The sequence below is a fragment of the Nerophis lumbriciformis genome, linkage group LG23 (assembly GCF_033978685.3).
Source record: "Nerophis lumbriciformis linkage group LG23, RoL_Nlum_v2.1, whole genome shotgun sequence".
In the NCBI taxonomy this organism is placed as follows: domain Eukaryota; kingdom Metazoa; phylum Chordata; class Actinopteri; order Syngnathiformes; family Syngnathidae; genus Nerophis; species Nerophis lumbriciformis.
Window position 1 is genome coordinate 20,892,693 of NC_084570.2, and position 27,337 is coordinate 20,920,029.

General features: G+C 40.5%; 1 protein-coding gene across 6 annotated transcripts in view; it reads right to left on the reverse strand.

Moving 5' to 3' along the window:
• Nucleotides 1-27,337, reverse strand: part of zranb3 (zinc finger, RAN-binding domain containing 3) — a 281,742-nt gene that overhangs the window by 14,180 nt on the left and 240,225 nt on the right. For 5 of the 6 annotated variants that reach the window (XM_061984961.2, XM_061984960.1, XM_061984962.1 and 2 more), the window contains 3 exons: nt 26,052-26,192; nt 5,263-5,406; nt 4,977-5,169 (listed from right to left, as the gene is read on the reverse strand). In XM_061984961.2, the coding sequence (XP_061840945.1) occupies nt 4,977-5,169; nt 5,263-5,406; nt 26,052-26,192 (478 nt within the window). Of the gene's footprint in view, nt 1-4,976; nt 5,170-5,262; nt 5,407-22,114; nt 22,223-26,051; nt 26,193-27,337 lie in introns of those variants that run through there. The other variant, XM_061984965.1, reaches the window with a different exon arrangement.

Below are 27,337 nucleotides of genomic sequence, written 5' to 3' on the forward strand. Positions count from 1 at the left end.
GGACCACAAAAAATGTCATTATTGGCTTTATTTTAACTAAAAATCTTAGGGTACATTAAACATATGTTTCTTATTGCAAGTTTGTCCTTAAATAAAATAGTGAACATACAAGGCAACTTGTTTTTTATTAGTAAGTAAACAAACAAATGCTCCTAATTAGTCTGCTGACATATGCAGTAACATATTGTGTCATTTATCATTCTATTATTTTGTCAACATTATGAGGGACAAACGGTAGAAAATGAATTATTAATCTACTTGTTCATTTACTACTAATATCAGCTTACTTTCTCTTTTAACATGTTCTATCTACACTTCTGTTAAAATGTAATAATCACTTATTCTTCTGTTGTTTGATACTTTACATTAGTTTTGGATGATACCACACATTTAGGTATTGATCCGATACCAAGTAGTTACAGGATCATACATTGGTCATATTCAAAGTCCTCATGTGTCCAGGGTCATATTTCCTGACTTTATAAACATAATATACATTTTAAAAAGGAAAAAACATTTTGTCAAGATAAAAAATATCGATGTAATCATAGTAGTATCGACTAAATACATTATTGTACTTGATATCATTACAGTGGATGTTAGGTGTAGATCCACCCATGGAGTTTGCTTACATTCATGCGCGCTAGCTTTTGTTAGCGGTGACGCCGGTGAGCTATTGTATCCTCCGACGGTGTGTAGTGAAGCATTAGCATTAGCTAAAATGCTAACACGTTTACGAGTGTCTGTGTTAGTATTATCAATGTTTGCACGTTTTGCAACATAACCAAAAAAATTCTTACTCACTAAATGTGCAATCGTAATGTAATCAAGCGAGCGTCGCTAGCATTAGCTAAAATGCAAACACGTTTACGAGTGTCTGTGTTAGTTTTATCAACTTACGACGGCATTCTTTTTGTATTGTTTCAGTTCCACAAATTCCTCAGTAAATTCACCAAAAATGTCACCGTGGAGTTATTGAGTCTGTTTAGCTGATGGGAGAACTAGCTCCTGTTGCTAGTGGGTCCATGACGATGACTTCTGTTTTGTTTGATCAGCCGTTTTACTGCCGTGTGACAGACAATTGAGGTAAGTAAATAAACATTTAAAAAATCTTTCTGTGTAAATAACTCATTCCACAACGTATATATCTTACGGCTTATAGTCCGATGTGGCTAATGTATGGAAACGTTATTTTCTTCAAAAATTTAGTGGGTGTGGCTTATATACCCGTGAAATTACCTTTGACCTCATGGAACATTATCACACACCTGCAAGGCACGACTATGCCAGAATTCTGTTCAAGTTGAAAAAAGTTTGTCTGGACCTGAAGTAACACCAGGGTGTTCTTTTCCTGTCAAAGGTGCAATTTCCTGCTTTGTGACCTCCTCAGCGGGGTTTGAAATCCCAATCAGGAGGGTAATCGTTCCCTTTCTTGCCTCAGACTTAACAACACCGCCGTCGTTATCTCGTCTCATGCAGCGAAAGAGCCGCGAGATGGTCGTCTTATATCACAGGCGTCGCCTTGTTTGAACAGACGTGCAGACCTCTGCCTAAACCTATCTGTCCTCAGTAATAGTAGCGGTTCTAGCTTCATGGTGCTAGCATAAGCGGGTCACTCATTCCCCTCCAGAACGGAGTTTGAGGTCCACCTCCGGAAAAATCTACCGTAAATTCCGGACTATAAGCCGCTACTTTTTTTCTACGCTTTGAACCAGGCGGCTTATAAAAAGGCACGGCTAATTTCCGGATTTTCTTCCGCTAACGGCGATGATGCAAAACAGAAAACAAAGACACTGAAAAGGTGTGTTGTTGTTTGTGCTATGACACCATCTTTTGGATGAGTTCGCTCACCGCGGGTGCCGCAGTGCCCTTTCGGTCTATAGCGTTTCTACTCGTATGGATTCTTCATGCATCACTCCAAGCAACGTTTGCAAGTTTAGAAATATAACTAAAACAATTCATACTTACTAAACCGTCCCATGTGTGATGTCTGTAGGAGTGTTTTCATGCATAATTGTACGTGCTATCATAATGTAAACAAGCGAGCGTCGCTAGCATCAGCTAATATGCTAACAAGTTATGCTAACAAGTTTACGAGTGTCTGTTAGTATTATTAACTTACAACGGGATTCTTTTTGTATTGTTTCAGTTTCACAAATTTCTCAGTAAATTCACCAAAACATCACCGGGGAATTATTGGGTCTGTTTAGCTGATTGGAGAGCTAGCTTGCGCAGCTAGTGGGTCCATGACGATGACTCCTGTTTTGTTTAATCAGCCGTTTTACTGCCTTGTGACAGACAATTGAGGTATGTACAAAATCTCGTTTCACAACATATATATCTTCGGTTTATAGTCCAATGCCGTAAATATATGAAATCACATTATTTTCTTCTAAAATTTAGTGGGTGTGGCTTGTATACCGGTGCGCTCTAAGTTCTGATAAATACTGTACTTACTATGCACCAGTAGCTTGATTGTAACGTGCATCTTAGTTGTAGTTTTCATTAACAAAGTTGGAGGTGTTGAAATCGCCATGTAAAATCGCTAATGCTAATCAGTAGCACGTCAATAGCAAAGCCAACGTTTATTAGCATTTTTGGAAAAGTGGAGCCTTGCTTTGCTAACGGTGAAGCATTTTTTGAGTCAGTTTCTTAGCCGAGGTACAGTGAAAGTTGGGTTTTACGTGAATCGGTGCCAAAAAACAAAATAAATTCCTCGAGTTAGACATTTTTGTAGACGTGCACCAACACTAATTGGATTCTTCTCTGGCCCATCTGCCAACACGCTTCAAAGTTTCCTGGAAATTGAGCTGCAGCAGCTGACCCACTGCTGGATGCAATTGCCCATCTTCTCAACATGAAGGTTGTCTGATCGTGAAATAAGATATTTCAGGGTTTTTCTGTAATCAAAACTATCTGCTTGGCTTGTGATTCAAAGTAAATGATCCATCCATTTGTTTGTAAAAAAAAATATATATATATAAGATGAATGCATAAGCAGTAATATGTGTGTTGGTGTTTATATTCATATATATTCATTGTTACAAGCGGCCCTCCGAGTGGCACCCATAACTTCGACATGGATGAATGCGCGTTTGACATCCCATTGACTTACGAGAAAAGGAGCGCTTAATTTGCTCACTCTAACCCACCAACAGCCCAGTACGAGTAATCCCGCCTCATTGGAGCGTCTTTTTATTTTTTTTTATTATTATTCTTTTTAGTGGTACCAATATTTTGGTACCGGTACCAACATGTAAATAAAGGGGACCATAAAAAATGTCATTATTGGCTTTATTTTAACTAAAAATCTTAGGGTACATTAAACATATGTTTTTTATTGCAAGTTTGTCCTTAAATAAAATAGTGAACATACAAGACAACTTGTCTTTTAGTAGTAAGTAAACAAACAAAGGCTCATATATATTTTGTTTATAAAGTCAGGAAATATGTCCCTGGACACATGAGGACTTTGAATATGACCAATGTATGATCCTGTAACTACTTGGTATCGGATTGATACCTAAATGTGTGGTATTATCCAAAACTAATGTAAAGTATCAAACAACAGAAGAATAAGTGATTTTACATTTTAACAGAAGTGTAGATATAACATGTTAAAAGAGAAAATAACCAGATATTAACAGTAAATGAACAAGTAGATTAATAATTCATTTTCTACCACTTGTCCTTAATAATGTTGACAAAAATAATAGAATGATAAATGACACAATATGTTACTGCATATGTCAGCAGACTAAGTAGGATCCTTTGTTTGTTTGCTTACTACTAAAAGACAAGTTGTCTTGTATGTTCACTATTTTATTTAAGGACAACCTTGCAATAAGAAACATATGTTTAATGTACCCTAAGATTTTCTTGTTAAAATAAAGTCAATAATGCAATGTTTTGTTGTCCCCTTTATTTAGAAAAGTACCGAAAAGTATCGAAATAGTTTTGGTAACGGTACCAAAATATTGGAATCGGGACAACACCAGTACCAACAATGATTCATTAGTATCAATCAGGGTCCTATACTAGTACCGATGTACCGTACAACCCTAGTGGTTAAATGTGATCCTAACATCACACTCGCTGAGCGTGAATGCGCCAAAGCCAGCAAACAGACGAGCGAAGAGTGGAGTGGGAAGAAGAGCCACTAGATGGCACGGGTGTGCATTCCAGCACTGCCGCTTCCACAGACCCGAGGATGTTGATGGCATTTGGAAGAGACAAAGAGCACAAATCAATCAACAACTAAAGATGATTGGAAGACAAGCCTGACAAGAGGAGCGGCGAAAATCTATTTCCCCGCTTTGAGTGCTACTTTGCCGACATTAAGGCAGCGAGATGGAATTGATCCCCAAAGACAGAAAGAGCGGGCCGGCACACGGGGGCACAGGAAACGAACACACACACAAACCGGACTGAAAGGCACAGATGGAGCGCCATATAGAAGTGTTGGAGGAAACACACACACACACACACACACACACACACACGCACGCACACACACACACACACACAATAGAGCCCCCAGTATGAACCAAAGAACGAGGCGCTAATCTTAAGGCTTTTCCGCCACCATGGCGTCTTATCATGTGGCTGAGTTTGTTTCCTCTAAAGCTCGCCATATCGATTCGCACTGCTGCCGGCGGCACTAGGAAGAGGGTCGGGGGGGGATAAATATATATTTTTATATGTGTGTGTGTGTGTGTGTGTGAGAAGGAGAAGGATAACAGCCAGTCAAATCAAACAGGCTTACTGGTGGGAGCCTGGCACTGCAGGGAGAAATCAATGGGCCCAGCAATCCATTTACTAGGAGCCGTGAAGGGAAGATCGATGTGTGTGTGTGTGTGTGTGTGTGTGTGCGTGTGCGTGTGTGTGCGTGTGTCTGCTATTTATAGCCACCTCAAACACAAAGCTAGTTATCAAAATTTGTTCACGTTAATTACAAAATTCCTCCCCGCACCTACCTGTTTGAGTGGCAGCTGGGCGAGCCAGGTGTTCTCCAGCATCTCCTTGCGCTGGGACGGCAGCGCATCTCGGACCCTCCCAAACAGGTCGTGGGCGTGGAGGCCGCAGAGCTGGCAGACGCCCTGCTCCGCCTCCAGCACCCGGCAGCGCATGTACGTGTGACTGGAGCGCAACTGGAACTCTTCCTGGCACCTGCAGGGGTGTGTGTGTGTGGGGGTGTTTGGAGAAGGCGGGCGTTGTCGGGAAAGGCGGGATATTTTCCAAGTTGGGTTGGGGGAGTCGTACCTGAGGCTGCAGAAGCGGGAGTCCCAGGCCCCGGCGCCGCTGGTGGAACAGACCTTCTGACAGGACAGGCACAGAGGGACGCCCTGGCGGTCCAACGCCTGCAGGAAACCTGGCGACGGCTGTTCGCTAACTGGCTTCTCGGAGCTGCAAAAGTACACAGTGCATGAGCGGGGGGGTACAAACAACCACACTCACACACTGGATCTAAACTTTTTCCACACAGAAAAAAATTATATTATCTCCTGTCAAAACAGCTCTTTTTAGAAATCAAAACGGTAACACTTTAGTATGGGGAACATATTCACCATTAATTAGATGCTTATTAACATGCAAATTAGTAACATATTGGCTCTTAATTAGTCATTATTAAGTACCGTGTATTCCGCACTATAAGGCGCACCTAAAAACCTCCAATTTTGTCAAAAGCTGACAGTGCGCCTTATAATCCGGTGCGCCTTATATACGGACCAATATTGAGCCTCCAACAGGTAAAAGTTTCAATCAATCAATCAATCGCAACTACGGTAAGCAGCCGCCGACTTCATTTTCCCCGTAGAAGAAGAAGAAGCGCGCGGTGCATGCTGGGATATATGACTGCGCGAGGCGTGCCGTTTCATTTCCATTTGTTTGTTTATGTAAAGCATACTTGCCAACCTTGAGACCTCCGATTTCGGGGTGTGGGGGGCGTGGTCAGGGGTGGGGCGGGGGGCGTGGTTAAGAGGGGAGATATTTACAGCTAGAATTCACCAAGTCAAGTATTTCATGTGTATGTATATATATATATATATATATATATATATATATATATATATATATATATATATATATATATATATACATATATATATATATACATATATATATATATAAGAAAGACTTGTCTTTCAGTGAATTCTAGCTATATATATATTTATTTTATTATATATATATATATATATATATATATATATATAAAAGAAATACTTGAATTTCAGTGTTCATTTATTTACACATATACCGGTACACACACATAACACTCATCTACTCATTGTTGAGTTAAGGGTTGAATTGTCCATCCTTGTTCTATTCTCTGTCACTATTTATTTAACCATGCTGAACTGATGATGCATTGCTGTGTGGCACGCACAAAAGTGCTTTCATCAAATGCACTAGAGTCTGAATCTTCCATCTCTCCCTAGCATGGCCCAAAACCGGTCAATCTTTGCTTCCTGAGGAAGATCTTCACTGCCAAGCACTTGGTAGTCCACTACTTCTTCCCGGAGGCTATCCAGGTCCAATCGCAGCTGCGGCTTGGAACTTACAAGCGTATTTTTTCATCTTACTCGTCGTCGGCGTCGCCACGGCTGTATCTTCCTCGTTCTTCTGCTTCGTCTCCTTGTTGTGTGCGCAGTTGTGCGCCGCACTCTCTAAAAGCCCTAGATGTTATTGTCACATATGCATGTACAGTAGATGGCAGTATTGTCCTGTTTAAGAGTGTCACAACATTGCTGTTTACGGCAAACAAACTGCATTACGGTAGACAAAAACGTGACTGCTGTTGTTGTGTGTTGTTACCGCGCTGGGAGGACGTTAATGAAACTGCCTAACAATAAACCCACATAAGAAACCAAGAACTCGCCCTCGATCATTCTACACTTGTAACGTGATTGGGCAGGCACGCTGTTTACATTGTGGGAAAGCGGACGTGAAAACAGGCTGTCGACACGTCACTCAGGTCGCATGGAGCTGGAAGTGAGCTGGAGGGGGCGTGGCCTCCAGCTCCGCCTGTATTTCGGGAGATTTTTGGGAGAAAATTTGTCCCGGGAGGTTTTCGGGAGAGGCGCTGAATTTCGGGAGTCTCCCGGAAAATCCGGGAGGGTTGGCAAGTATGATGTAAAGACCCCAAAATGGCTCCTATTAAGAGACACGCTTACGACGCAGAGTTTAAACTCAAGGCGATCAGTCACGCAGTAGAACACGGGAATAGAGCAGCAGCGACACTGACTCCATTAATGACGACTTCGACGAGACATGTTGGATGCCGTATTCGCCCAACTGTTTAATTCGGACACTGAAGAAGAAGAATTCGAGGGATTCGTGGATGAGGAATAACTTCATAAAGTGAGCTTTACATGTTTATTTTCTGTGTTGTGTTGTGTGACATTAACGTTTGAGCAACGTTGAGTTATAGATATTGTTATTGCTCTGCACTATTTCGAGTGTTACTATATTGTGATTGCACTCACGTTTGATTTACCGTAACAGTATCACTGTTTTTTACCTGTTTATTGAATCAGGGAAAAGTTCCCCTCCACTATGTGATATAAATGTTGCACTACATGTTATACCTTGCTGTTGTTAAAAGATAAACAAAACACCACGTCACTGACTTTACCTCGGGGAAAATAATAAATCAGCTGTTTATTCATTTTGGGAGTGAACAGAGTTGTCAGAACACTGGTTTGTAATCTATTAATAAAGTTTGACTGACCTATCTGACTGTTTCGTTGACATTCCCTTTAGCGCAGCTCCGTCTAATGGATGCATAACGTAACCCCAGCCTCTACTGTAGCATCTATTCTATGCGACTTATAATGTGGTGCGCCTTATAATGCGGTGCACCTTATATATGAACAAAGTTTTAAAATATGCCATTCATTGAAGGTGCGCCTTATAGTGCGGAAAATACGTTACTTATTAATGCCTTATTCTGCATGGCCTTATTATACAACCAGTAAGCCATTAACTAAGAGTCTTCCCTCAATAACCTCAGCATTATTGCTTATTGGTAACCCTAACCCTAACCCTTATATGTTCCCCTGGTGTCTCTAAATTAAGTCTTTGTTACTTTAATAAGCAACTAATTAATGGTGAATATGTTCCCCATACTAAAGTGTTACCATTAAAACAGCCTGCATGCCTGCTTTGAATTTTCAGTGTCAGTATTTCAACTTTTTCTCCCTACATTACACTTGTTTGCTCTTTCATTCATCTTTCAGACATACAGTACAGGCCAAAAGTTTGGACACACCTTCTCATTCAATGCCTTTTCTTTATTTATTGCTTATAATAACAATATCACGAACACTTGGTTAATATTCAGGTCACAAAGTGTAAATGGGGGTTTGTTGGCTGCAATGTATATTGAAATCCAAAGAAAAACTAATCTAATGATTACATCAGACATGCAAAACTGTACAAAGTATTACAAAGCAAACTGAGAAAGAAAAAAAAATTAAATGAAAAAGAAAAAGAATATCACTAAATGCAAAGGCAATTTTTTTGTAGTGGGGGTTTTGGATGGTTATTTATTGGGTTTTTAAGGGTATATATATATATATATATATATATATATATATATATATATATATATATATACAGTATATATATATATATATATATATATAAATGATAAATGGGTTATACTTGTATAGCGCTTTTCTACCTTCAAGGTACTCAAAGCGCTTTGACAGTATTTCCACATTCACCCATTCACACACACATTCACACACTGATGGCGGGAGCTGCCATGCAAGGCGCTAACCAGCAGCCATCAGGAGCAAGGGGTGAAGTGTCTTGCCCAAGGACACAACGGACGTGACTAGGATGGTAGAAGGTGGGGATTGAACCCCAGTAACCAGCAACACTCCGATTGCTGGCACGGCCACTCTACCAACTTCGCCACGCCGCTGTCATTTGCCAGCGAGCACACCAGTCTCTCATCTTTGCACTGATCTGGTCACTGACCGTATAACAACCTTTCAGCTGAACATCTGCGGTCAAGGTAAAGGAGCATGTACGGTCAAAAAAAAGAAAAAGAAAAAGCAGTATGTATGCAAAACACGGTTGATGCCATATTTTTTTGTGATTAATCACATGAGTTAACTTGTTTATTTTGACACCCCTAAATAATAGCAACAAATAAAACAGAATATAAGCGCAATAGAAGAGTTTATAAAATACAATATGAGAAATACAATTAATAAATATCAATAACAGACACATACTACCATAAATTCCGGACTATAAGTCGCTACTCTTTTCCTACGCTATGAATCCTGCGGCTTGTAAAGCGATGCAGCTAATCTATGGATTTCTCTTTTTCGCTCACGGCCGTTATGTCTTGTGTTCAACAAACACACATCAAAAAACACAGAGACACTGAAACGGTGTGTTATTGTTTGTGCTATGCCGCCATCTTTTGGGTGAGTTCGCTCACTGCAGGTGCAGCTGGGTGAATGCCTACAAGCGTTTCCTGTTGTTTAAAGCTTTGAACTGGAAGTACAAGTGCCGTTCTGTTTTGTCGTCGTCCACAGCGTTTCTACTTGTATGGATTCTTCATTCAACGTTCGCAAGTTTTACAATATAATTAAAACTATTTTTACTTTCTAAACCGTCCCATGTGTGATGTCCGTAGGAGTGTTTTCATGCATATTTGTACATGCTATCGTAATTTAATTGGCTAATATGCTAACGTGTTTACGAGTGTCTGTGTTAGCATTACTAACTTACAATGGCATTCTTTTTGTATTGCTTCAGTTTCGTAAATTCACCACAACATCACCGTGGATTTATTGAGTCTGTTTAGCTGATTGGAGAGCTAGCTTCTGCAGCTCGTGGGTCCATGACGGTGACTTCTGTTTTGTTTGATCAGCCGTTTTACTGCCGTGTTACAGGCACCGTTTGGCAACAATTAAGGTATGTAAATAAACATTTACAGAATCTTTCTGTGTAAAAAACTAATTTCACAACATATATATATATATATATATCTGCGGCTTATAGTCCGGTGCGGCTAATATATGGAAACAAAAATTTCTTCTAAAATTTGGTGGGTGCGGTTTATATACCGGTGTGCTCTACAGTCCAGTAAATATAGTAATTGTAATATGCATTTGCAATGTTGAACATAGAATTACTTACACAATACATATTCTTCTATGTACTTCTTGCCAACCCACACTTAGTAATTGCAGCATAACTTAAAAGATAATATCTTAATTTCCCCCATCAGGCGTCTTACAAGGCACAGTAGTTTTACTGTATTTTGTTTAAATTGATTTAAATTTGCAATGTTAACCTCTCTTTACACATGTATGACAGGGCTGGGAATATAAATAACTCTCACAGTATAATATCGCTTAATACAGTAATTAAATATTAGATGATATCATTTTGTCCTTCATAATGTTAATAAAAATTCCAAATTGTACCCTTTTTTTTGTACAACATGCTTGTTTGCAAGCCGTATTGTTCTCTTTTATGCAAATTCCAAGCATACAAATGTGAGAGTCTTTCTTTTTTTTTAGACAGCAAATTTGGGTATTTGCCACGTCATCACAGCAGGGTGCAGGAGCCACACCGGAGGGGGACAGATGGACTCGAATCTCTTCCCGTGGTTTTGTGTTTTCAATTTCATACACGCCAAGGCAGAGTGGAGTCAGAGAAACACTACAGAGAAATGTTTGCTCACTGATATGAGGAGGAAACGCTCTAAAAAAAGGCACGTTGACGAGATACCAAAAACTGGTACCAAGAGACTTGGGTGTTGCCAGCAATGTCTGTGGAGGAAACCGAGTCAAGAATAAACTCAAAATGAGAACGGTCAAAAAACTGGAAAAACAACTTAACAGACTTGTTAAAGTGTACTGAGCACATCATTATTGTGTCGTTTCAAGCTAGCTTAGCGGCTAGTTTAACGATTAGCATTTTTGTTTGCTTCTGCCTGCTCTTACTCGGTACTTACTGGTAGTCTCCACCATGAAGTTACTGAAAGGTAAAATAATACACACATGAAGTGTCTACGCTTGTAGGGATGAGGGATGATGGTATATCAACAATATAGTTAACTATAAACAAAGGTTGTACTGTACCGCGGTATTAATGAATTAAAAACGGTACTATACGGCTTCTGAAAAATACCGGTACATTTTTTTCCTCCACGGACAGGATGGCGCGCGGTCATCACGTGACATTGCTGGTAAAACAAGCGAGAGGCGCATGTTTGGCAACAGAGTACTTACAAGCAGACACAGTGTGTAGTAGTGTTGTCCCGATACCAATATTTTGGTATTGGTACCAAAATTATTTCGATACTCTTCGGTACTTTTCTAAATAAAGGGGACCACAAAAAATTGCATTATTGGCATTATTTTAACAAAAAATCTTAGGGTACATTAAACATATGTTTATTATTGCAAGTTTGTCCTTAAATAAAATAGTGAACATACTAGACATAACTTGTCTTTTAGTAGTAAGTAAACAAACAAAGGCTCCTATTTAGTCTGCTGACATATGCAGTAACATATTGTGTCATTGATCATTCTATTATTTTGTCAATATTGTTAAGGACAGGTGGTAGAAAATGAATTATTAATCTTCTTGTTCATTTACTGTTTATATCTGCTTACCGGTACTTCCTCTTTTAACATGTTCTATCGACACTTCTGTTAAAATCTAATTACCACTTATTCTTCTGTTGTTTGATACTTTACATTAGTTTTGGATGATACCACACATTTAGGTATCAATCCAATACCAAGTAGTTACAGGATCATACATTGGTCATATTCAAAGTCCAGGGACATATTTCCTGAGTTTATAAACATAATACACATTTTAAAAAACAAAAGAAGATGTTGTGATGCCAAAAAATATCGATGTAATCATAGTAGTATCGACGAGATACGCTCCTGTACTTGGTATCATTACAGTGGATGTTAGGTGTGGATCCACCAATGGCATTCGTTTACATTGTGATGCCAGTGAGCTACGGTGTGTAGTGAAGCATGTTTAGCTATTCCTCATCCTGCAGGGATGATACTTGTAAGAAACTTACTTTATTTGTCGCCATGGCGGCGAGGATTAGTGATTTAGTGGAAGTGGTACTTTATATTGACCGTGAACTTTGTACTACTAGACCAGTCTGGTGCTCCACTCTTTGTGCTGATGAGCTACAGAAGTCTGTTGTCTTTACAAAAACTGGATTCCTAAATATAAAAAAACATATATTTTGCAAAACTATGAAAATATTCATAAAACGATCTTGCCTTCTTCCAAACTTGCTCCAAACGATTTGTTTAGAGTTTGAGACTTAAGTGACATATTTTTTCTTTAGTTACGTCAGCGGCTATCTCCAGATATGGTCGAGGTTTACTCGAAGAGCTTTGCGCGAGTCCGCCATTTTCATTAAGTTGTAGTCAATAAGTTCCTTAATTTTCTCTATTCTCTTGTTGTGGGGCAGACTGGCTCGTGCATGCACATGCGTGCTAACATCCTCCGTTGTAGCGTAAAGTAGCTCATAGTTCTAATTGGTATCTGTCAGTAGACGGATACAACACTGCGATACGACACCAATCTGTATTGAGTGAAAAACATGAACAATCATATTACAGTATGTGTAAAGTATTATTTCATGTTTTGTTTGTACACAGCTAGCCAGACAGCGTGTGTACTGTAGTTGTAATACCACACATGGCGTGCTGCGTGTATCATGATCAATATTAAAGTGACTCATTTGATGGACAGTTGTGCGTTCAGTCCATCTGGCTGGGGGCGTTTTTACCGGTTTATTTGGGTAAGCACTTCATTTATGTTGAAATAGCTTGTCTCCAAATTCCACATTTACAGCGTCAAAGTCACGCAAACCTCACTCTTTCAGCTTCCGTCTGCTCCAACGTTACACGCTGTTCTTTGTACTTGCTTCTAGAAGCAGCAGGTCATCCTCAGACTCAAAAAGATAAGGTTGTGTATCCTAATTTGTCCAAAAATGGTCGTGTTCGTTGTTTGTTATCAATTCTGCCATGATTAGAACACACTTGCGTTTGATTCCGGAAGTAAGAACACACAGCTGTCGCCGGAAGTCCAAAGTAAGAGGCCATGGAAACGGAAATAAATTCGCAGAAGAATTAGTTCTGGCAATTCTTAAAATAATCCAATTTCGGTAAATGTTGAACATATTACATATTGTTATGAAATGTCTGTTACTACATTATATATATACTTGCAGTGTGTATATTGTACATATTACATATTGTTATGAAGGTTTCTGTTACTACATTATATACAGTCGTGGTCAAAAGTTTACATACACTTGTAAAGACCATAATGTCATGGCTGTCTTGAGTTTCCAATAATTTCTAGAACTCTAATTTTTTTGTGATAGAGTGATTGGAGCACATAATTGTTGGTCACAAAAAACATTCATGAAGTTTGGTTCTTTTATGAATTTATTATGGGGTCTACTGAAAATGTGACCAAATCTGCTGGGTCAAAAGTATACATACAGCAATGGCTAAATCAGGCTAGAATTAAGGTTTTAGAATGGCCTTCCCAAAGTCCTGACTTAAACGTGTGGACAATGCTGAAGAAACAAGTCCATGTCAGAAAACCAACACATTTAGCTGAACTGCACCAATTTTGTCAAGAGGAGTGGTCAAAAATTCAGCCAGAAGCTTGTGGATGGCTACCAAAAGCACCTTATTGCAGTGAAACTTGCCAAAGGATATGTAACCAAATATTAACATTGCTGTATGTATACTTTTGACCCAGCAGATTTGCTCACATTTTCAGTAGACCCATAATAAATTCATAGAAGAACCAAACTTCATGAATGTTTTTTGTGACCAACAAGTATGTGCTCCAATCACTCTATCACATTAAAAAGAGTTGTAGAAATTATTGGAAACTCAAGACAGCCATGACATTATGTTCTTTACAAGTGTATGTAAACTTTTGACCATGACTGTATATACTTGCAGTGTGTATACATACAGGTAAAAGCCAGTAAATTAGAATATTTTGAAAAACTTGATTTATTTCAGTAATTGCATTCAAAAGGTGTAACTTGTACATTATATTTATTCATTGCACACAGACTGATGCATTCAAATGTTTATTTCATTTAATTTTGATGATTTGAAGTGGCAACAAATGAAAATCCAAAATTCTGTGTGTCACAAAATTAGAATATTACTTAAGGCTAATACAAAAAAGGGATTTTTAGAAATGTTGGCCAACTGAAAAGTATGAAAATGAAAAATATGAGCATGTACAATACTCAATACTTGGTTGGAGCTCCTTTTGCCTCAATTACTGCGTTAATGCGGCGTGGCATGGAGTCGATGAGTTTCTGGCACTGCTCAGGTGTTATGAGAGCCCAGGTTGCTCTGATAGTGGCCTTCAACTCTTCTGCATTTTTGGGTCTGGCATTCTGCATCTTCCTTTTCACAATACCCCACAGATTTTCTATGGGGCTAAGGTCAGGGGAGTTGGCGGGCCAATTTAGAACAGAAATACCATGGTCTGTAAACTAGGCACGGGTAGATTTTGCGCTGTGTGCAGGCGCCAAGTCCTGTTGGAACTTGAAATCTCCATCTCCATAGAGCAGGTCAGCAGCAGGAAGCATGAAGTGCTCTAAAACTTGCTGGTAGACGGCTGCGTTGACCCTGGATCTCAGGAAACAGAGTGGACCGACACCAGCAGATGACATGGCACCCCAAACCATCACTGATGGTGGAAACTTTACACTAGACTTCAGGCAACGTGGATCCTGTGCCTCTCCTGCCTTCCTCCAGACTCTGGGACCTCGATTTCCAAAGGAAATGCAAAATTTGCATGGTTGGGTGATGGTTTGGGGTGCCATGTCATCTGCTGGTGTCGGTCCACTCTGTTTCCTGAGATCCAGGGTCAACGCAGCCGTCTACCAGCAAGTTTTAGAGCACTTCATGCTTCCTGCTGCTGACCTGCTCTATGGAGATGGAGATTTCAAGTTCCAACAGGACTTGGCGCCTGCACACAGCGCAAAATCTACCCGTGCCTCGTTTACGGACAATGGTATTTCTGTTCTAAATTGGCCCGCCAACTCCCCTGACCTTAGCCCCATAGAAAATCTGTGGGGTATTGTGAAAAGGAAGATGCAGAATGCCAGACCCAAAAACGCAGAAGAGTTGAAGGCCACTATCAGAGCAACCTGGGCTCTCATAACACCTGAGCAGTGCCAGAAACTCATCGACTCCATGCCACGCCGCATTAACGCAGTAATTGAGGCAAAAGGAGCTCCAACCAAGTATTGAGTATTGTACATGCTCATATTTTTTATTTTCATACTTTTCAGTTGGCCAACATTTCTAAAAATCCCTTTTTTGTATTAGCCTTAAGTAATATTCTAATTTTGTGACACACGGAATTTTGGATTTTCATTTGTTGCCACTTCAAATCATCAAAATTAAATGAAATAAACATTTGAATGCATCAGTCTGTGTGCAATGAATAAATATAATGTACAAGTTACACCTTTTGAATGCAATTACTGAAATAAATCAAGTTTTTCCAAAATATTCTAATTTACTGGCTTTTACCTGTATATCAGTGGTGGGCTGTCAGGGCCAGCAAGGCCTTCTCTGCTGGCCTAACATAACCAGAAATAATGATCATAATTAAAGATAAAAGTAATTTTTTATTTACTTTCCCTAAATATCTAAAAGTATTTATATTCTCTTCATGTCATATTATGCTCCTTCCAGTGCTGTTGTTTTTAGGTTATAGAGTTTTTATCCAATCAGAATTCAGCTAGCTTATGTTGCCATGCTGTACCAAATCTGCCAGACGCCTTTAGAATCAACAATGCTGGTGTCCGTGCACTGTAAGTGAACGAGCACATAGAGTTGATAGACAGTTGCAATAGCCAATCGGATCACGAGTTGTTGTCAGTAACCCTTTCTAGAGGGCCTAAGGCAGATATACATTGTGATGTTATGAGCCAGGTAACATAAGAACTACATTACCCAGCATGCCACAGTGGTAAAGAGCATGCGCAGTAGCCCTGTTTAGGTTGTTGAATGTAGACATGCTGGCCAGTTTTGTAGAGTAAACTTTAAGAAGTCAGCAAACACGCCTCGTCTTCATCTTTTATGATTAGACAAGACTACACACATATTTGCAAGGCCATTCTCAAGAAGGATATTTAAAGAGAAACTACATCTTGTGAGACCATCTCGGCCAACTCCGGAAGCTAGCTCAGCTGTCGATGAAATGTGAGTTTAGATATTTTATTTCTTAATTTTTTTCACATTTTAAAATGTTTTTTGCAATTTTAATTTTGACAGTACCACATAAGATGTTTTAATTGCTGATGCGGGTTTATTGATTTTTGAATGCGCCAGAAAATAACCCGTTGTGTACAATGTCCAGTAGAGTGTAAATGTGTTCCTGTATAGTATTTCTCCAGCAATGGTCATGTGGTGACATCAATGATGGTATTTTGAGAGGTAATCATTGAAGTCGGAGATCACTGAAGGCCTAGATGGGAAACGCAAGGGCCGCCACTGGTATATTGTACATATTACATATTGTTATAAAGGTGTCTGTTACTACATTATATATGTACTTGCAGTGTGTATATAAAACATATTAAATATTGTTATGAAGGTGTCTGTTACTACATTATATATATACTTGCATTGTGTGTATAAAACATATTACATATTGTTATGAAGGTGTCTGTTACTACATTATATATATACTTGCAGTGTGTATATTGTACATATTACATATTGTTATGAAGGTGTCTGTTCCTACATTATATATATACTTGCAGTGTGTATATTGTACATATTACATATTGTTATGAAGGTGTCTGTTACTACATTATATATATACTTGCAGTGTGTATATAAAACATATTACATATTGTTATGAAGGTGTCTGTTACTACATTATATATAGACTTGCAGTGTGTATATAAAACATATTACATATTGTTATGAAGGTGTCTGTTACTACGTTATATATAGACTTGCAGTGTGTGTATAAAACATATTACATATTGTTATGAAGGTGTCTGTTACTACATTATATATATACTTGCAGTGTGTATATTGTACATATTACATATTGTTATGAAGGTGTCTGTTACTACATTATATATATACTTGCAGTATGTATATTGTACATATTACATATTGTTATGAAGGTGTCTGTTACTACATTATATATATACTTGCAGTGTGTATATTGTACATATTACATATTGTTATGAAGGTGTCTGTTACTACGTTATATATAGACTTGCAGTGTGTGTAAAAAACAAAGTTGTTTTAGAGGGATTTGAAGGCTACAACGCTGACTCACACTAGCCACATCTTTCAAGCATTTTTAATCATCTTTAAAATCTAAAAAAAAAAAAAAAAAGACGTGTTCTTGTCTCTCATAATAATGATAGGCACAATTCCCAAAAAGTGCAGTTCATCTTTGAAGGCGCTGCTGACCTTTTTAAAATGCACGCTTTGCTTAGCATGTTAGTTCATGTCCAATAAAAAACGGAAATTAGACAAATAATACCGCTTTTTTTAGCGAAACAAGCCGGTGTTTGCAAAAGCCTGTCAATATTTCTTTCAGCAAATAGCAGGATCACAAACATCTCCTCCACTTCCATGCCTTGCAGCCATGACACACTCTGGAGCCCGTTCACATTCTCGCTCCTCCGGCAGGAAAACAAAGCGCTGCGTGGCAACTTAACGGAGAAACATCTTGCACAAACAACAATGCGTGTGCACGTGTGTGTGTTTGTGTGTGTGTTTGCTCTTGTACCCTCGCTTGCTGGCTGTTGAGTCTCTGCCAATAGATTGTATTATGGGCTGTATTTACCTAACGAACACATACAGCGGGCCTTTGTGCCAGGCGCAGGAGGCGGACGCAGTCTCCATGGAGACAGTTAAGGGAAGGGAAATACATTTATTGGCAAAGGGGAAGGGGCGTGATGAGACAAATCACCCTAATAGGCAGATGATGAAGCCTCATCTCCACGCTGACATGGAGCAATATTGTCTAAAAGATTGGAAAATGGTGACCGTTGACGCACTGACAAAAAAAAAATGTTTGTTTTGCCTCTTGGGAGACGCATAATTCCAAATCAGTCGGATTACTGATCTACCATATGGAGATGTGAAGTAAAAACTCAGCCCTTAAAGATAGGTTCAATGTTTGCTGTCGCTCGAAATAGAGAAATTACAAGTGGTTTAAGGACATTGTCCTTAAAAAATTGTGGTTGATTTATTTGTGTATTGCTGCAACATGCTAAGGCCATTTGCCTGGACTTACTTGACTGATTTTTATTTTTATCATTTAAAAATTTGGTGGGGGGGGGGGGGGGGGGGGGCACATCTGATTTGTATTGTATTGATTTTTTGTTAACTGTTTAAATTAAATAAACAAATGTAAAAAAAACAAAAACCCAAAAATAACAATTGCAATTAATTACTTAAAATCAATTTTTTTTTTCTTTACAAACCTAGTATTTAATTGTATTTCTGTACTGTATATATAAAAAATTCAATATACAAATGTTTTATTTTTTAATTTTTTTTAAAAAGAACAAATAATCGCGATTAATTAACTAAAATATATATATTTTTTACACACGTAGTATTTTGTATTTCTGGACTGTATATGTCAAAAATTCAATAAACAACTGTTAAAAAAATAAAAATAAAATAATAATAATGTCACATCGTGGTGAGGGAAGTCCTGTTTTGGGGTTGTCTGGCAAACTTCCTGTTTTATTTTGAAAATTCTAATCCTCCTCTCGTTTCAGGCCACTTGCCTTTCCTCCTGTGTCACTGGTCTGATGTCTCTACTGATTGCGTCCACCTGTGTCACTCTCCCTCATGTGTATATAGTCCTCATCTTCCCCTGTCTTGTTGCCAGAGTATATCGTCTCGCTACGTACCTCCAGCCTTGTCCACAGCCTTGATAAGTATTGTCTCGCTTTATTTATTGATTTCTTTGTTTCCTCTGAGAGAGTGATTTTCTTTTGCTAAAGTTTTTTCGGTCAAGTCTTTTTGTATCAATTTTCATAGTGCCTTGTCTTCCTTTTTTCCCCCTCCTTCTGGAGCGCTTTTAGTTTGCAGGCTTCTCAACTCTTTATAACATATTTTCTGTTTATAGCTTCTTGACTTCTTTTCATGAGTGAAATTACCTTTTTTGTAGATTATCATAGATTGTTGTTTTTTTGTTATTAGATTCGTATAGAGCTTTTGCTATTGTCCTTTTCCTCCTTAAGGAGTGATTTTCTGTTTATTGCCTTATGTCCTATGCTACACATCCTCTTGTTGCTCTAGTATATCATAGATAGATTTTGTAGCCAGTTTGTTTAATCACTCTGTCCAAGAGATAGCAAAGAAAACTAATTAAATAAAGTCTGAGTCAATTGTCTCTCTTCTGCATCTGAGTCCTCATTTTTGCCAAGACTTAACAGTATACTCTGGCCAGTATGGACTCAGCAGAGGCTAAACAACTGACGGAAATCTTGCACACCCAGGAATCACGGCTCGCCCGGCAGGAGGAGTTTCAGACGGCGATGGCAGCAAACATGAGTCACCTTTCCTCCCAGCTACAAGGACTACTTGAGCAGTTTGCTCGACCAATTCCGGCGTCACAGCCCCCCATGCCACCCGCTGCTCCCACTCTGTCTTCACCTCCTCCTGGAGCCGGATGCAAGCTGGCCCCTCCGACGCCATACGCTGGCGCTCCTGGTTTGTGCAAAACGTTTTTGATAGACTGTGCTATTAATTTTGAATTGATGCCCCATGCATTTCCCACTGAACGTTCCAAGATTGCTTTCATGATTTCACATCTTACGGATAGAGCTAAGGCGTGGGCTTCTGCCGAATGGGGGCGGAACTCGTCACTCTGCCACTCCTTCACAGACTTTCAAGCTGCGCTAACCAAGACTTTTGACCCGGTGACCTCTAACAGAGAAAAGGCACAAGAACTAAGCAGTCTAAAGCAGGGCAGCGGTTCCGTGTGTGACTACGCCATCCGCTTCCGCACGCTGGCAGCAGAAAGCGGGTGGGACGACACGGCTCTTTACGATGTTTTTCTGAAAGGGCTCAGTGCCTCCATACAAGACCTCCTCGTTCCCCTGGACCTACCCGACAATCTAGATGCCCTCATCGCGCTCGCCATCAGGACGGACAACCGACGGGCCCAGCTCAAACGACAGCGAGGTGGAGGATCGGAAGCTGCAGAAAGAACCACCCATCCTTTAGCACCTAACTGGTCGACGACTCGGCGCTCACCCCCGGAGCTACATCCTCACTTACGCACCAACCAGGAGGAGGAGCCCATGCAGCTGGGTAGAGCCCGACTGACGCCAGAGGAGCGACGCAAGCGGCTGATGGAGGGGAGATGCTTTTACTGTGGAGAGGGCGGCCATCTTGTCGTTTCATGTCCAACCAAGAGATCCCAGGCGGTGAGTCACATTCTGGCTGTTCCTCAGAGGCCACGCACCCTCACCAAGATCACGTTAACTCATCACACAGTCACAATTCTAGAGGCGTTAATAGACTCTGGGGCAGATGAGAGTCTGATGGACTGGGGTTTAGCTAGGAGACTAGGACTCAAGTCAGAACCACTAGTTAAACCCATTAAGGCTAGGTCTCTGAATGGTAAGGAGCTTTTCACCATCACACACATCAGTGAACCTTTCCAAATGAACATTGACGGCCATCAGGAACAAGTTTGTCCATATTTGATTATTTCTCCTTCTCATCCGTTGATCTTGGGGTATCCATGGCTGTACCAGCATAACCCTCGTGTGGATTGGAAGACAGGGAAGATCAGTGAATGGGGAAGGGAATGTACCCAGAACTGTATTTTTTCTACGGCCCAGAAAGAAAATGTCAAGAAAAGTAATCTTTTCTCTGCTAATCCTGTCACAGACTCAGAATTTCCGGACCTGAACTCTGTCCCCCCCTGTTATCACCATCTACGACAAGTCTTCAGCAAGACCAAGGCCCTGTCACTTCCACCCCACCGTTCCTACGACTGTGCCATCGATCTACTGCCCGGGGCCACAATTCCCAAGGGGCGTCTGTACTCCGTCTCTGGTCCAGAAAAAGCTGCGATGAACGATTACATCTAGGCATCACTGGAAACTGGCTTGATTCGCCCGTCATCATCGCCAGCAGGAGCAGGGTTCTTCTTTGTGAAGAAGAAAGACGGGTTGTTAAGGCCCTGCATCGATTACAGTCCCCTGAATGACATTACCATCAAGAACCGTTACCCTCTTCCCCTCATGTCTACTGTCTTCGACCAACTCCAACAGGCTAAAATATTCACCAAGCTGGACCTACGCAACGCTTACCATCTGGTCCGAATAAGAGAGGGAGACGAGTGGAAGACCGGATTTAACACACCCAATGGTCACTATGAATACAGAGTCATGCCTTTTGGTCTCACCAATGCCCCGGCCGTGTTCCAAGCCATGATCAACGAAGTACTAAGAGACTTCCTGGACCATTTTGTCTATGTTTACCTTGATGACATATTGATTTATTCACCTGACAGTGACACTCACCAAGACCATGTAAATCAGGTTTTAAAAAGACTCTTAGACAATGATCTATATGTTAAAGCTGAAAAGAGTGTTTTTCATGCCGACACTGTTTCATTCCTGGGCTTCATTGTAGCCCCTGGAAGAGTGCAGATGAATCCGGCTAAAGTTAGCGCTGTGGCCGATTGGCCGACACCTGACAGCCGCAAGAAAGTTCAGCAATTCTTGGGATTTGCTAACTTTTACAGGCTGTTTGTCAGAAACTTCAGCGCAATAGCTGCTCCTCTCCATGCTCTTACCTCCACCCAGGTGCGGTTCCACTGGTCTCCAGAGGCAGAGAGGGCATTCCAGACGCTCAAGCACCGCTTCACCTCAGCGCCCATCCTCACCATTCCGGACCCGCAGCGCCAGTTCGTCGTGGAGGTGGACGCTTCTAATGAAGGAGTTGGAGCAGTGCTGTCTCAACGCTCTCAGCAGGACGGGAAGATGCATCCCTGTGCCTTTCTGTCGCGGCGGCTGTCCAAAGCTGAAAGAAACTATGATGTCGGCAATCGGGAGTTGCTGGCGGTGAAGCTCGCGTTGGAGGAATGGAGGCATTGGCTCGAGGGGGCCGAACACCCATTCATCGTCTGGACAGATCACAAGAACCTGGAATACATAAAGAAGGCTAAGAGACTCAACTCTCGCCAGGCCAGGTGGGCGCTTTTTTTTAATCGCTTTTCTTTCTCGCTCTCCTACAGGCCGGGGTCCCGCAACGTCAAGCCAGACGCCTTGTCACGATTATTCGACCCCGAGCTTGAGGCCAAGAAACCTGAGACCATCCTTCCACTGAACTGTGTGGTAGGAGCGGTAACTTGGCCAATAGAAACTGAGGTAAAGCAAGCTAACGGTGTGGCCCCGCCACCTAGGGGATGTCCTGTTAATCGATTGTTTGTCCCCACTGAGTTGCGTCCCCGGGTGATTCATTGGGCTCACACCTCGCTGCTTTCGTGTCATCCGGGAGTTAAAAGAACTGTGTTTGTGATCTCCCGGCGGTTCTGGTGGCCAGCCATAGAGACGGAGGTCCGGGAGTACGTAGAGGCCTGTTCGGTCTGTGCCAGGAACAAGACGTCTTCCAGGTCTCGCATGGGACTTCTCCAGCCGCTCCCCATCCCCTCCAGACCGTGGTCAGACATCTCGATGGACTTCGTTACAGGCCTCCCGGTCTCACAAGGTAACACCACCGTCCTCACTGTGGTCGACAGATTCTCCAAAATGGTCAGATTCATCGCTATGCCTAAATTACCATCCGCCAAGGAGACGGCAGAGACTATGATGACTAATGTATTCCGAGTTCATGGATTTCCCAAAGACATTGTTTCAGACCGGGGACCTCAGTTTGCATCACGGTTCTGGGGGGAGTTCTGCCGACTCATTGGAGCCAAGGCCAGCCTGACATCAGGATATCATCCGGAAGCCAACGGCCAGACCGAACGACTTAACCAGCAGCTGGAAACCGGCCTCCGGTGCTTGGTCTGCCAGAACCCCTCCACATGGAGCAAACACCTGGTCTGGGTAGAGTATGCGCACAATTCGCTGCCTACATCAGCCACCAGCCTCTCTCCCTTTCATTGTGCCTTCGGGTACCAGCCCCCTCTCTTTCCAGAGAATGAGTCAGAAGTGTCGGTCCCCTCCGCCCATGCCATGGTCCGACGTTGTCACCGCATTTGGGCAGCCGCCCGTCAAGTATTGATCAGACAACGAGATCGGATGAAGAGAGCGGCAGACCGCAAGAGACGACCTGCGCCTAAGTACCAACCCGGTCAGAGAGTCTGGCTTTCAGCCAAGGACCTACATTTCAAGGTCACATCAAAGAAACTGGCACCACGCTTTGTAGGTCCATTCCCAATTACCAAGCTCGTCGGACCTGCAGCGGTTCGGCTTCGTCTGCCCCGATCCCTCCGCGTCTATCCCACCTTCCACGTCAGTCAGGTCAAACCAGTCAAAGAAAGCACCATGGTCCCACCCACCACGTCCCCTCCACCACCCGAAGTAATTGAAGGTGGACCAGTATACAAAGTAAAACGCTTGTTGGCAGTGCGCAACCGGGCCCGGGGCAGACAATTCCTGGTGGATTGGGAAGGATACGGACCTGAAGAAAGACAGTGGGTTCCTTCCCGCCACATTGTCGAACCCACTCTCATCAGGGACTTCTACAGAGACCACCCTGAACAGTCTGGGCCGTCGGAAGTCGGCCATAGAGGGGGGGGTACTGTCACATCGCGGTGAGGGAAGTCCTGTTTTGGGGTTGTCTGGCAAACTTCCTGTTTTATTTTGAAAATTCTAATCCTCCTCTCGTTTCAGGCCACTTGCCCTTCCTCCTGTGTCACTGGTCAGATGTCTCTCCTGATTGCCTGATTGTGTCCACCTGTGTCACTCTCCCTCATGTGTATATAGTCCTCGTCTTCCCCTGTCTTGTTGCCAGAGTATATCGTCTCGCTACGTACCTCCAGCCTTGTCCACAGCCTTGTCCACAGCCTTGTCCACAGCCTTGTCAAGTATTGTCTCGCTTTATTTATTGATTTCTTTGTTTCCTCTGAGAGAGTGATTTTCTTTTGCTAAAGTTTTTTCGGTCAAGTCTTTTTGTATCAATTTTCATAGTGCCTTGTCTTCCTTTTTTTCCCCTCCTTCTGGAGCGCTTTTAGTTTGCAGGCTTCTCAACTCTTTATAACATATTTTCTGTTTATAGCTTCTTGACTTCTTTTCATGAGTGAAATTACCTTTTTTGTAGATTATCATAGATTGTTGTTTTTTTGTTATTAGATTCGTATAGAGCTTTTGCTATTGTCCTTTTCCTCCTTAAGGAGTGATTTTCTGTTTATTGCCTTATGTCCTATGCTACATATCCTCTTGTTGCTCTAGTATATCATAGATAGATTTTGTAGCCAGTTTGTTTAATCACTCTGTCCAAGAGATAGCAAAGAAAACTAATTAAATAAAGTCTGAGTCAATTGTCTCTCTTCTGCATCTGAGTCCTCATTTTTGCCAAGACTTAACAAATAATCGTGATTATTTAATTAAAATATATATTTTTTGACACACCCGGCATTTAATTGTATTTCTGGACTGTATATGTAAAACATTCAATAAACAAATGTTTAAAAATAAAATAAATAACAATCGCGATTAATTAATACAACTTTTTTTTGACACATCCGGTATTTAATTGTATTTCTGGACTGTAAATGTCAAAAATTCAATAAACATATGTAAAAAAAAAAAAAAAAAAGAACAAAATAATCGCGATTAATTAATTAAAATATTTTTTTTTTTTGACACATCTAGTATTTAATTGTATTTCTGGACTGTATATGTCAAAAATTCAATACAGAATTTCTTTTTTTTTTTTTTTTTAAATGACGAATAATCGCGATTAATTAATTTAAAAAAATGTTTTGACACACCCAGTATTTAATTGTATTTCTGGACTGTACATGTCAAAAAATTAAAAAAACAATGTTTAAAAAAAATAAAAATAAAATAAAATAATCGCGATTGATTAATTAAAAGATATATTTTTGAAACACCCAGTATTTAATTGTATTTCTGGACAGTATATGTCAAAAATTCAATAAACAAATGTTTTTTTTTTTTAAAAAGAACAAGTAATCGCGATTAATTAATAAAAACTTTTTTTTTTACACACCCATTATTTAATTGTATTTCTGGACTGTATAAGTAAAAAATTCACTAAAAAAATGTTTAAAAAAAACAAACAAAAAAAAAAAAAACATCCATCCATCCATCCATTTTCTTCCGCTTATTCCCTTTGGGGTCGCGGGAGGCGCTGGAGCCTATCTCAGCTACAATCGGGCAATCGCGATTAATTACATTTTTTTTATTTTTTTTACACACCCAGTATTTAATTGTATTTGTGGACTGTATATGTCAAAAAATCAACAAACCAATGTTTAAAAAAACAAAGCACAAAAAAATTAACAATCACGATTGATTAATAAATTATTTGTTTTGACACACCCAGTATTTAATTGTATTTCTGGACTGTATATGTCAAAAATTCAATAAACAAATGTTTAAAAAACAAAACAAATAAGCACGATTAATTAATTAAAATAATGTTTTTTTTTACACACTTTCATTTAATTGTATTTCTGGACTGTATATGTATTAGATTCAATAAACAAATGTTTAAAAAAAACAACAAAACGGATAATTGCGATTGATTAATTAAAATCGATTTATTTTTACACACCTAGTAATTAATTGTATTTCTGGACTGTATATGTCTAAAATTCAATGAACAAATGTTAAAAAAAAAGAAAAGAAAAAAAGAACAAAATAATAGCGATTAATTATTTTTTTATTTTTTTTGACACACCCAGTATTTACTGTAACTGTATTTCTGGACTGTAAATGTCAAAAAGTCAATAAACAAATGTTTGGAAAAAAAAGGGATTTTAGAAATGAAGGGTCTTACCTGTCTGAGTTGGGGGAATTTAGCAACGAGGCCGACCTCCTCTTGGTGAAGAAGTTCTCCTTGACAAGCAGCCGCACGCTGCCTCCTTCTTGCTGGGCCTTGCTCAGCGAGGCCCGGGCCACCTCGTCTCGGCTCAGGTACCTGCCAGGATGCAAGCATTGGGGGTGTGACATAAGCAGTGTTGTTTATGAAGAGCAACGAAGGAAGAACAGGGAAAATGTGGTCTTTTTAAGATCTTGTGTGTGCACCAAGCAGGACATTTCACTTTTGTTTGATAGCTTCTACTTCCACTGACAAGTAAAATAGTTATTATTTGTGCCAAACCTCTTCTTGGTGTCGTAGGTAGGCTGCAGTGGTAAGAAGCATAAAGTTTGGACACGGCAATGGGAAGTAGACTATCCTCATCACTTCCTGTTTATGTCCCAGATGGGTGTGTCCCCTGGCGGGGGTCACAATATCCGTGTTGTTGGCGGGTGTAAGACCATACCAACACATTGTTTGCCTGTCTGGTGGCAAAACAACTCATTAGTGGCCACTCTCTGCGTGGAACGAGGCAATCTTTGGGGGAGATACGTCAGGACATTGTTAGGTGATGATGCAAACCTTCTCTGGTCTTTCTCCTTGGACATACCGTCAGTCTTTCCTACCTACAACTTGGAGGACAATAGGCCCTTTTCCACCGCAGGAACTTTCTCATTTACATAAAGTTCCCCCTGTGTCTCCACCACCCAAGTAGATTTAGTTCTTTATGAACTATTTTTACTTCCTGCCAGCAAGGTGGGACTTTTGAAAAAATTAAATGGGGCGGTGTGGTGGATTGCTGATTTGTTGAACACAGTTCCCAAAACTTCTTTGACTGCCATTTCGGAGTATGCAAGGTCTACAATATAACTAAGACGATTCCTATTTACTAAACCGTCCCATGTGTGATGTCTGTTGGAGTGTTTTCACGCATATTTGTACGTGCTGTCGTAATGTAATCAAACTAGCGTCGTTAGCATTAGCTAATATGCCAACACGTTTACGAGTGTCTATGTTAGTATTATTAACTTACAACGGCATTCTTTTTGTATTGTTTCAGTTTCACAAATTCCTCAGTAAATTCACCAAAACGTCACCGTGGAGTTATTCAGTCTGTTTAGCTGATTGGAGAGCTAGATTCCGCAGCTAGTGTCACGATCGGGTCGCAGCTTGCTGCGCGGTTGTTCTCCCAAGATGCAAAAGGACGGCTCCGGACGAAGGCGTAAAGGTAGGATTTGGTTTATTTAACATCAATCACCAAACTA